Source organism: Rhinoraja longicauda, chromosome 3 (assembly GCF_053455715.1).
Source record: "Rhinoraja longicauda isolate Sanriku21f chromosome 3, sRhiLon1.1, whole genome shotgun sequence".
Taxonomy (NCBI): domain Eukaryota; kingdom Metazoa; phylum Chordata; class Chondrichthyes; order Rajiformes; family Arhynchobatidae; genus Rhinoraja; species Rhinoraja longicauda.
The window spans coordinates 5,611,848-5,624,689 of record NC_135955.1 but is presented as its reverse complement, the minus strand read 5'-3'; the positions used below and the strand labels follow the sequence as shown (position 1 = coordinate 5,624,689).

At 47.7% G+C, this 12,842-nt stretch overlaps 1 protein-coding gene across 1 annotated transcript in view; it reads right to left on the bottom strand.

Annotated features, from left to right (window-relative positions):
- LOC144592313 (angiopoietin-1 receptor-like) overlaps positions 1-3,968 on the bottom strand; it is a 98,666-nt gene extending 94,698 nt beyond the window's left edge. Inside the window, 1 exon segment of the mRNA XM_078396842.1 lies at positions 3,686-3,968. Within this exon segment, the coding sequence (XP_078252968.1) occupies positions 3,686-3,737 (52 nt within the window). The 5' untranslated portion in view covers positions 3,738-3,968.
- Between the last annotated feature and the right edge of the window lie 8,874 nt (positions 3,969-12,842).

Here is a 12,842-nt window from a genome sequence, read left to right as displayed (position 1 = left end):
GGGAGAGGGAGAGGGAGAGGGAGAGGGAGAGGGAGAGGGAGAGGGAGAGGGAGAGGGAGAGGGAGAGGGAGAGGGAGAGGGAGAGGGAGAGGGAGAGGGAGAGGGAGAGGGAGAGGGAGAGGGAGAGGGAGAGGGAGAGGGAGAGGGAGAGGGAGAGGGAGAGGGAGAGGGAGAGGGAGAGGAGAGGGAGAGGGAGAGGGAGAGGGAGAGGGAGAGGAGAGGGAGAGGGAGAGGGAGAGGGAGAGGGAGAGGGAGAGGGAGAGGGAGAGGGAGAGGGAGAGGGAGAGGGAGAGGGAGAGGGAGAGGGAGAGGGAGAGGGAGAGGGAGAGGGAGAGGGAGAGGGAGAGGGAGAGGGAGAGGGAGAGGGAGAGAGAGATGCCTGCCTGTCCCGCTGAGTTACTCCAGCATTTTGTGTTTATCTTCGATGTAAACCAGCACCTGCAGTTCCTTCCCACCTACTGGTCATAGAACACAATGTACATGAAACATGAAATTAAACTTCTATCAGGTGTTCCCTGTCTCCAAAGGTCCAGGGAAAACAAGCCAGGTTTTCCTGCCTTCCAAGTGGCTGAAACCCTCCAATCTAGGCAGCACCCTGGTAAACTTCTATAAGGAAATAAGTTATAAGGAAAGGATGGGACTTAGTTCTTTGGAGTAGTGAGGAATGACCTTATTGAAGGTATCACAAAATGCTGGAGTAACTCAGCGGGTCAGGCAGCATCTCAGGGGAGAAGGAATGGGTGACGTTTCGGGTCGAGACCCTTCTTCAGAGATTTCTCTCCTGACATGCTGCCTGACCTGCTGAGTTACTCCAGCACATTTTGGCTTCTCTCCTGAGATGCTGCCTGACCCACTGAGTTACTCCAGCACATTTTGTGTAAGAAAATAACTGCAGATGCTGGTACAAATCGAAGGTATTTATTCACAAAATGCTGGAGTAACTCAGCAGGTCAGGCAGCATCTCAGGAGAGAAGGAATGGGTGACGTTTCGGGTGTTCTCTCCTGCAATGCTGCCTGACCCGCTGAGTTAATCCAGCATTTTGTGTTCTCTCCCGAGATGCTGCCTGACCTGCTGAGTTAATCCAGCATTTTGTGTTCTCTCCCGAGATGCTGCCTGACCTGCTGAGTTAATCCAGCATTTTGTGTTCTCTCCTAAGATGCTGCCTGACCCGCTGAGTTACTCCAGCATTTTGTGATACTTTCGAATGACCCTATTGAAGTGTACAAGATCATAAGGGGCATGAATACAGTGAACGCTCAGTCTTTTTCCATGGATGGTGGATTTTATAACTGGAGGGTGTTTGCTTAATGTGAGAGGGGAGAGATTTGAGAGCGAGCTTGGGGGCAACCTTTTCACATGGAGGATAGTCCTTATCTGGAATGGGCTGTCAGAGGAAGCTGCAGAAGTGGATACAATCAAGTTTAAGCTCGTTTAAGAAATTTTCGCAGATTTATGGATGGGAAAGATTGAGGAGGCTAAGGGCCAAATGGGACTAGCCCAGTATGATGAATAAGGTGAGCCAAAAGGGCCTGTTTCCGTGCTTCATAACTCTATGACTTCAACGTTATTCTGAGCACAAAGGAAAAGCATTGGATCAGGAAAAGGGTGGACCAACAGTTTTTGAGCTCTGAAAGAGCAACAAAGATTAAGCTGTAATGGAACTGTACACACTTCGGGTTTGATGTTTTATATTTACCAAATCGTGAAAGAAAGTGAGAAGTAAAATAAATAAAACAGTCCAAAATATTTTTAAAAGGTCCTTCCATGTGTGTAGGATGAGGCCAAGGCATCTTTCACACCCTAACACGTGGAAGTACTCTTTAAAAATGTAGTATGTGTAGTCACTGCAAGAAAATAACTGCAGATGCTGGTACAAATCGAAGGTATTTATTCACAAAATGCTGGAGTAACTCAGCAGGTCAGGCAGCATCTCGGGAGAGAAGGAATGGGTGACGTTTCGGGTCGAGACCCTTCTTCAGACTGATGTTGTCACTGGTGGTTTTATTTTAATTGACTGACTATTTAAATCGACTTTCTGATGATACCAGCCTCTCTCAAAAAGGATTAATCTTGAAGGCGTGGTTTGCAACAAGGTGTAAAGAAATCTATCAGCCCACCAGATCTGGGAATCACTTACACAATACTCCTGTGCATTAATAAGACTAATACAGTTGCTCAGGGAATGTATTGGGTTTTTTTTTTTGCATCACAACAAACTCCCTCGCATTTTATTTCAAATATTTGACCCGATATGAATATTAGCTCACCCCACGATTGGACATGTTAGAAAGTGACCTGTTTAAGTGTGTCGAGAAAGTTAAATACACTGATAGACCATTACGCACCATGAATCGCCCGTCACCAACACCGAAATGCGCTGACTCAACGAGATGGCTTAAATTATAACGAAAGACACAAAATGCTGAAGAAGGGTGTCACCCATTCCTTCTCTCCTGAGATGCTGCCTGACCCGCTGAGTTACTCCAGCATTTTGTGTCTACCTTCATCTTATGAAGTGTAAGAAAATAACTGCAGATGCTGGTACAAATCGAAGGAATTTATTTCACAAAATGCTGAAATAAGGGCGTGCAGCGTAGGTTTACTAGGTTAATTCCCGGAATGGCGGGACTGTCATATGTTGAAAGACTGGAGCGACTAGGCTTGTATACACTAGAATTTAGAAGGATGAGAGGGGATCTTATCGAAACGTATAAGATTATTAAGGGGTTGGACACGTTAGAGGCAGGAAACATGTTCCCAATGTTGGGGGAGTCCAGAACCAGGGCCCACAGTTTAAGAATAAGGGGTAGGCCATTTAGAACTGAGATGAGGAGAAACTATTTCAGTCACAGTGCTGTGAATCTGTGGAATTCTCTGCCTCAGAAGGCAGTGGAGGCCAATTCTCTGAATGCATTCAAGAGAGAGCTAGATAGAGCTCTTAAGGATAGCGGAGTCAGGGGGTATGGGGAGAAAACAGGAATGGGGTACTGATTGAGAATGATCAGCCATGATCACATTGAATGGTGGTGCTGGCTCGAAGGGCCGAATGGCCTCCTCCTGCACCTATTGTCTATTCAGACTGATCAGTCTGAAGAAGGGTCTCGACCCGAAACGTCGCCCATTCCTTCTCTCCTGAGATGCTGCCTGACCCGCTGAGTTACTCCAGCATTTTGTGAAATAAATACCTTCATATTATGAACAGTTACCAGCCACGCTACAGGACCACCAAAAGTCAACGCACCCACATATCTTTCAATCATCGCTTCTCGTTTCTAGCATTGAGTTCTATAAAGTCCTCCTGCGCTGGTATTCCTTAGAGAGTCGACACACTTTAAAACCGAAGATGGACACAAAACGCAGGGCCAGGCAACATCTCTGGAGAGATGGGAATGGGTGGCGTCTCGGGTCGAGACCCTTCTTCGGACTGAAGAAACCGACCGACTCTCGCCCGTTCCTTCTCTCCAGAGATGTTGCCTGCCCCTGCGTTTTGTGTCTTATCTTCGGTTTAAACCAGCATCTGCAGTTCCTTTCCACGCATTTTAAACCGGTTTGGACACCGTTCCCTTTTCGAAGCAACGAGTACATAGATTAGATAGACGTATGTTTAAAAAAAACCCTCAACTTGCGAGCCTGAAGAAAGGGATTCCCCGACTCAGGCCGCTGGAAGTTGCGAATCCATCCTACCTGGATTTAACCAGCAGGTAACATCAATGATGAAAATCCACAGTAGCTCCATCACTGCCGCACGGTAATCGGTCAGTTTCACATCACGGGCTCATTCTGTTCTCACTGTCCTCCCCATTATCATGACTGGTGTTCTTTCTGATCTTTTCGCCTCTGTCACAGAACTTGGGCAAGGAACGATTTCTCTTTAACAACAACAACAACAACAAAAAACCCAATTAAAAACTGGGTCAGAAAATTGGCTGAAATAATCCAAGGTTGCGTCCAAGGCGGATTCCAGCTCTCCTGACCCAGGGAGTGTGTGATTGTTCTCCTTTCCTGTTTCCTGTGGGAGCGACACAGAACCTTGTATCGGATGCGGCAGCGCTCACAGCACAAGGAGTTTTGGCAACCTTGGAAATAGTCAACTGCGCGGAGCAATGTAGTGAAAACAACTCATAAAACACCAACTCAGGAACCAAAGTCGCCGTTTGTAATGGTTGTTACGCAGACATGTTTAACGTGTTATCTTCTATGTACTAAAACTCTCGTTTGTTTGTTTGTTTGTTTGTTTGTTCCTGAACTACAGCCAAAACGGTACACGATAGCGCGACAGTTTTAGGCCCACCTTACTCACCGTCATCCCTTTGGTGCTAATGGAAGAAGTTTCATATCATATCATATCATATCATATATATACAGCCGGAAACAGGCCTTTTCGGCCCACCAAGTCCGTGCCGCCCAGCGATCCCCGTAACATTAACACTATCCTACACCCACTAGGGACAATTTTTACATTTACCCAGCCAATTAACCTACATACCTGTACTAAATCGGTGTAATATTTTTTAAGTTATTCACATTTTAAAGTATAAATCTATCTCCTTTGGAGGAAGGAAGGAAGGGGGAAGAGGGAGGATAAGGGGGCTTGAGGGGGATTGAGTGAGGGGAGGGGAGGGGGGAGGGGAGGGGGGGAGGAGAGGTTTGGGCCCAACGGGTCCACTTGGTCTAGTAGAATCATAGAAATCATAGAAAATTAGGTGCAGCAGGAGGCCCTTCGAGCCAGCACTGCCTTTCAATATGATCATGGCTCGATCATCTAAAATCAGTACCTCGTTCCTGCTTTATCTCCAAATTCCTTGATTCAGTTAGTCCTAGGAGCTATGTCTAAAGGGCCTGTCCCACTTTAGGTGATTCTAACGCGACTGCCGGCGATTCTCAAAGTCATAGCAGATCGCCGAACTTTTCTTTTACCCGATGACAATGACCACGACAGTGACCACGACAATGACCACGACAATGCCGAGTCAGGTCGAGATTACAGCGTCTTCTGAAACATCGCGAAATTCCCACGCTGTCAATGCTTCTCCGGCGTCCTAATTTTCGCTGAAATCACTGACAAGTCGGTAACTACTTGAGAGTTTTGAACTATAACATCTTGTATGGGTTACTTAAAAACCAAGCATCACTGTAACAAGGAATAAACTGGATTTACTTCCAGTTTACTAATAGCTGTATTGAATTTTTTTTTTCTAAAGTGGTTAAGTGGATTTATGTGAAAAGTATGTGGGCATTCTTTGAAAATGTACTGGAGATGCATATCTGGTTTCTGGGTTGCATATCTGGGTTTGGAGCCTACTTTAAATGTAATCGCTGAAGGCCATAAACATCGCGAAAATTCCCACAGCTTACCTGACCGTCAAACTGTCGCCTCCAATCTACCTGTCAAATGTCCTGACGGTAAATACATTGGTTAAACACAAGCATTTTATGGTATTTTGAAATGACTTTACTTATTTTAATATAATGTGCTTCTAAATGCATCTAAGAGAACCTAGCAAACCTGGGGATTATTTTTTTAGATTTAGAGATACAGCGCGGAAACAGGCCCTTCGGCCCACCGTGTCCGCGCCGCCCAGTGATCCCCGCACACTAACACTATCCTACACACACTAGGGACAATTTTTACATTTACCCAGTCAATTAACCTACAAACCTGCACGGCTTTGGAGTGTGGGAGGAAACCGAAGATCTCTGAGAAAACCCGCGCAGGTCACGGGGAGAACGTACAAACTCCGTACAGACGGCGCCCGTAGTCAGGATCGAACCTGCGTCTCCAGCGCTGCATTTGCTGTAAGGCAACAACTCTACCGCTGCGCCACCGTGCTGCCTGCGACAGCATGCAACAGCGCCCGCAATAAGCAACGATACCTGGCGTCAAGCCAGCTGTCGGCAAGAAATTTCACTCCGTTTGATTTCTCAGCGATGCGCTGAGATCCACTACGATTGTTGGAAGGCTCCTCATGATCATGCCCGCGACACCCTGGCGAACTGTCGGCGACAGCCTAGTCACCGGCACTCGCCTTAAAATCGCCTAAAGTGGGACAGGTGCTTAACTCCCTCCTGAAAGCATCCAGTGAATTGGCCTCCACTGCCTTCTGTGGCAGAGAATTCCACAGATTCACAGCTCTCTGGGTGTTCATGACAAATAATGAACAAAAAATTAACAAGTTGAGTCTAACTTATTATCGAGTGCTATTACTGGTTATGCCTTGTTCCAAATGTACTCTATATATGGCGCACTTCTGTCTTGGATTGTGTATAGATAAAAGGAACTGCAGATGCTGGTTTACAAACAAAAAACGACGCAGAGTGCTGGAGTAACTCAGCGGGTCAGGCAGTTTCTCTGGAGAACATGGATAGGTGACGTTTCACTGAGTGCTGGAGTAACTCAGCGGGTCAGGCAGCATCTCTGGAGAACGTGGATAATAATAATAATAATAATAATAATACATTACATTACATTTATATAGCGCTTTTCATATACTCAAAGACGCTTTACAGGGATTTAGAGAACATAGGGAAGTGAATAAATAGATAAATAAGTATATAAATAAATAAGTATATAATAAGTATATAATAATATAAGAATATAAATAAGTATATAAGTAATAGGTGACTTTCTGATGGGGACCCTTCTTAGTTTAGTTTAGTTTAGCTTATTATCACGTGTACTGAGGTACAGTGAAAAGCTTTTGTTGCGTGCTAACCAGTCAGTGGAAAGACAATACATGATTACAATTGACCCATTTACAGTGTGTAGACACAAGATAAAGGAATAACCTTTAGTGCAATGTAAAGCCAGCAAATTCCGATCAAGGATAGTCTGAGGATCATCGGAGAGGTAGGTCGTTGTTCAGGACCGCTCTCTGGTTGTGGTAGGATGGTTCAGTTGCCTAATAACAACTGGGAAGAAACTGTCCCTGAATCTGGAGGTGTGCGTTTTCACACTTCTATACCTTTTGCCTGATGGGAGAGGGGAGAAGAGGGAGTGGCCAGGGTGCGACTAGACCTTGATTATGCTGCTGGCCTTGCCAAGGCAGCGTGAGGTATAAATGGGGTCAACGGAAGGGAGGTTGGTTTGTGTGATGGTCCGGGCTGCGTCCACAATTTGCTGCAATTTCTCACGGTCCTGGATGGAGCTGTTCCCAAACCAAGCTGCGATGCATCCCGATCAAATACTTTCTACGGCGCGTCGGTAGAAGTTGGTGAGGGTAATCGGGGACTTGCCAAACTTCCTGAGCTTTCTGAGGAAGTAGAGGCATTGGTGTGCCTTCTTGGTGGTTGCTTCAATAAAGGTGGCCCAGGAGAAGATGTTGGTGACATTGACTCCTAGGAATTTGAAGTTTCTTCAGGCTAATTGTGAATGGGAGTGAAAGAATGCTGGAAGAGAGACGAGAGGAGGGGCAGAATGAATACTCCTCTGGCAGAGGAGCAAATGCTATGTATGGCAAGCAGTGACAAGTGGGGTACTTCAAGGCTCGGTGCTGGGACCGCAGCTATTTACAATATACTGTGATATCATGAGAGGTAGTGTCATAGAGGGGAGATACATTTCCTCCCGGTGGATGTAACAAGGACTACAAACCATCATGGCGGCCAGCAAAAGACTACAAAACCCATAGTCAGCAGGGCTGCCTGCCCTGCTGACACTGATTGCTGCTGACACTGATTGCTGCTGACACTGATTGCTGCCCAGCTGAACCAGATGAGCTGATTGCCTCAGTGAGAGAGCTAAAAGGGAAGGGAGGCAGTGTATTTAAAAAGAGAGACAACGACTGGAGCAGACAGGGAGAGGGAGAGGGAGAGGGAGAGGGAGAGGGAGAGGGAGAGGGAGAGGGAGAGGGAGAGGGAGAGGGAGAGGGAGAGGGAGAGGGAGAGGGAGAGGGAGAGGGAGAGGGAGAGGGAGAGGGAGAGGGAGAGGGAGAGGGAGAGGGAGAGGGAGAGGGAGAGGGAGAGGGAGAGGGAGAGGGAGAGACAACGACAACGACTGGAGCAGACAGAGAGAGACAACGACTGGAGCAGACAGGGAGCGACAACGACTGGAGCAGACAGGGAGAGGGAGAGGGAGAGGGAGAGACAACGACTGGAGCAGACAGGGAGAGACAATGACTGGAGCAGACAGGGAGAGACAACGACTGGAGCAGACAGGGAGAGACAACGACTGGAGCAGACAGGGAGAGACAACGACTGGAGCAGACAGGGAGAGACAACGACTGGAGCAGACAGGGAGAGACAACGACTGGAGCAGACAGGGAGAGGGAGAGGGAGAGGGAGAGACAACGACTGGAGCAGACAGGGAGAGACAACGACTGGAGCAGACAGGGAGAGACAACGACTGGAGCAGACAGGGAGAGAGACAACGACTGGAGCAGACAGGGAGAGACAACGACTGGAGCAGACAGGGAGAGACAACGACTGGAGCAGACAGGGAGAGACAACGACTGGAGCAGACAGGGAGAGACAACGACTGGAGCAGACAGGGAGAGAGACAACGACTGGAGCAGACAGGGAGAGACAACGACTGGAGCAGACAGGGAGAGACAACGACTGGAGCAGACAGGGAGAGACAACGACTGGAGCAGACAGGGAGAGGGAGAGGGAGAGGGAGAGACAACGACTGGAGCAGACAGGGAGAGACAACGACTGGAGCAGACAGGGAGAGACAACGACTGGAGCAGACAGGGAGAGACAACGACTGGAGCAGACAGGGAGAGACAACGACTGGAGCAGACAGGGAGAGACAACGACTGGAGCAGACAGACAGGGAGAGACAACGACTGGAGCAGACAGGGAGAGACAACGACTGGAGCAGACAGGGAGAGACAACGACTGGAGCAGACAGGGAGAGACAACGACTGGAGCAGACAGGGAGAGACAACGACTGGAGCAGACAGGGAGAGACAACGACTGGAGCAGACAGGGAGAGACAACGACTGGAGCAGACAGGGAGAGACAACGACTGGAGCAGACAGGGAGAGACAACGACTGGAGCAGACAGGGAGAGACAACGACTGGAGCAGACAGGGAGAGACAACGACTGGAGCAGACAGGGAGAGAGGAGCAGTGCTTGAGTTATATTTTGTAAGAAGGCAGCAAGCTACAGGTTTTGTGTACCTGTCTGCAAACAATTAAGTTTACCTGTTTTTTGAAAAGACTAAATATATGGAATTTAAGTTTGAAAACAAGAACTTTTCTGTCTTCATTTCCGGCGCCCACACCTCCCAACCTTCAAGAGAAAAGCTCCCGACCTCTCAAGACATCACAATACATTAATAACTTGGATGAAGGGATTAAAAGTAACATTAGCAAATTTGCAGATGATACAAAGCTGGGTGGTAGTGTGAACTGTGAGCAGGATGCTATGAGGTTGCAGGGTGACTTGGACAGGTTGTGTGAGTGGGCGGATGCATGGCAGATGCAGTTTAATGTGGATAAGTGTGACGTTATCCACTTTGGTGGTAAGAATGGGAAGGCAGATTATTATCTGAATGGTGTCAAATTAGGAAAAGGGGACGTACAACGAGATCTGGGTGTCCTAGTGCATCAGTCACTGAAAGGAAACATGCAGGTACAGCAGGCAGCGAAGAAAGCCAATGGAATGTTGGCCTTCATAACAAGAGGAGTTGAGTATAGGAGCAAAGAGGTCCTTCTGCAGCTGTACTAGTGAGACCGCACCTGGAGTACTGAGAAACATACAAGATTATTAAGGGGTTGGACACGTTAGAAGCAGGAAACATGTTTCCAATGTTGGGCAAGTCCAGAACCAGGGGCCACAGTTTAAGAATAAGGGGTAGGCCATTTAGAACGGAGATGAGGAAAAACTTTCAGTCAGAGAGTTGCAAATCTGTGGAATTCCCTGCCTCAGAAGGTAGTGGAGGCCAATTCTCTGGAGGCTTTCAAGAGAGAGCTAGATAGAGCTCTTAAGGATAGCGGATGGTGGTGCTGGCTCGAAGGGCCGAATGGCCTCCTCCTGCACCTATTGTCTAAGTATCAGGTGGGTAAGTGGGGTGTTGATAGGTAGATGGTTGGTATAAGGCCAGAGGTGAAAAGACAGAAGGATTGAAGAACTGCAAATTTTGAAGCTGGTGGGAGGGAGAAAGGAACAGGAGGAGGGGTGGAAACAGATATGTGTCTAGGTGGGGCTGAAGGGAGAGAGAGAGAGAGAGAGAGAGTGGAAAAGAAAAGAGAGGGGGTTTGGTCATTACTTAAAATTGGAGAGTTCAATGTGCATATCATTGGGTTGTAAGATGGAACTGCAGATGCTGGTTTGGAGCACATCTGCGCCCTCCTTCCTCGCAACATGGACCCACTACAGTTCGCATACCGTCCGAACAGGTCCACGGATGATGCGGTCTCCCAGGTTCTACACACCGCTCTCTCTCATCTGGACAGCCAGGGGGGTTATGTGAGGATGCTGTTCATTGACTTTAGTTCAGCATTCAACACAATAGTCCCCAGCAGACTGGTTGAGAAGCTGCTGGAACTGGGGCTTAGCACCCCTCTGTGTGCCTGGGTCCTGGACTTTCTCACTGCCAGGCCCCGAGTGGTCAGGATGGGGGAACACACATCTAGCTCCCTCACCTTGAACATAGGATCCCCCCAGGGCTGCGTCCTTAGCCCCCTACTGTACTCCCTGTACACACATGACTGTGGGGCCAGGTTCAGCTCAAACTCCATCATCAAGTTTGCTGATGACACTGTGGTGGTGGGCCGGATCTCCAACAACGATGAGAAGGCCTACCGGGAGGAGGTGGCTGATCTGGCACTCTGGTGTCAGGACAATAGCCTCCTCTTGAATGTCACTAAAACAAAGGAGCTGATTGTGGACTTCAGAAGGGCTAAACATCCAAGGACGTACACGCCACTGGAGATAAATGGGTCTATTGTGGGTAGGGTGAGCAGTTTTAAATACTTGGGAGTCCGCATCGTAGAGGATCTGTCGTGGGCAACGCACATTGCCGCACTGGTGGGTAAGGCTAAGCAGCGCCTTTACCACCTTAGACAACTGAGGAAATTCAGAGTGTCTCTGAGGATCCTTCATTGCTTCTACTCTGGGGCTGTAGAGAGCATCCTGTCCAGCAACATTACAGTCTGGTTTGGGAACAGCTCTGCCCAGGACAGGATGGCCCTGCAGAGAGTAGTGCGTTCAGCAGAACGCACCATGGGAACTACACTCGTCCCCCTGCAGGACCTATACATCAGGAGGTGCAGATCCAGAGCAAGCAAGATCATGAGGGACCCCTGCCACCCCAGTAACGGACTGTTCCAGATGCTACGATCAGGCAAACGCCTCCGCTGTCACGCTGTGAAAACGGAGAGGATGAGACGGAGCTTCTTCACATAGGCCATCAGGACTGTCAACTTTGATAACCCCAGAGACTAAATTTTTGTCGACACTAATAGTAACTTATTAACTTTATTTATATGCTGTAACTGTAATTCTTTTTGTGCACAACCCGCAGGCATTGCCACTTTCATTTCACTGCACATCGTGTATGTGTATGTGTATGTGTATGTGACAAATAAATTTGACTTGACTTGACACCAAAGATAGACACAAAATGCTGGAGTAACTCAGCGGGCCAAGCAGCATCTCTTGAGAAAAGGAACAGGTGATGTTTAGGGGTTGATTTCCTTCATCAGTCTGATGATGAACCAGGCCCTTCAGCCCAACTTTCCCATGCTGTCCCATGTTCCTGCATTTGGCCAGATTCCTCTAAACCTTTCCTATCCATGTACCTGTCCAAATATCTTTTAAATATCCTTCTGAAGAAGGGTCTCGACCCAAAAGGTCACCCATTCCTTCTCTCCTGAGATGCTGACTGACCTGCTGAGTTACTCCAGCACTTTGTGAAATAAATACCTTTGATTTGTCCCAGCATCTGCAGTTATTTTCTTACACTAAATATATTTTTTAATGTTGTTATTGTACCTTCTTCAACCACACTCTCTGGCAGATTGTTCCACACATGCACCATTCTCTGTGTGAAAAAGTTATAGTTTCTGCCACAACTTCCTCCTCCAGTTGTTCATTTCACCACCCTCTATGTGAAAAAGGTGTCACTCAGATTCCCCCGTTTCCCCTCTCACCTTAAACCCATGTCCTCTGGTTTGTCAATCCCCTACACTGGATCAAATACACCATGCCTCCACCCTATCTATTCCCCTTGTGCCCTTTTGCACCTCAGTGTTCAATTCCTATCCTCCTGTACTCCAAGGAATAGTCCCAGCCTGACCAACATGTCACATAGAAACATAGAAAATAAGTGCAGGAGGAGGCCATTTTGGCCCTTCGAGCCAGCACCTGACATTCATTGTGATCATGGCTGATCATCCACAATTAGTGACCTGTGCCTGCCTTCTCCCCATATACCCTTGATTCCGCTAGCCGCTAGAGCTCTATCTAACTCTCTTTTAAATTCATCCAGTGAATTGGCCTCCACTACCTTCTATGGCAGAGAATTCCACAAATTCACAACTCTCTGGGGGAAAAAGTGTTTTCTCACCTCAGTTTTAAATGGCCTCCCCTTTATTCTTATAACTGTCCTTATAACTCAGGCCCTCAAGTCCTGGCAACCAACATCCTTATAAATCGTTATAAATCTTCTATGCATTCGTTCTGGCTTCACAACATCTTACCTGTAGCCAGATGACCAAAACTGAACACAATACTCCAACTGTGGCCTCAGCAGCACCTTGCAGACCTGCAGCACACATCCCGACTTCTATGATCAATACCGTGACTTCTTGACTATTTCTGTGATCAATGGAGTTCCATGGGCATCTGTGCTGGGACTTCTGCTGTTTGTAATATACTAGACGGGTGTGGACCCAT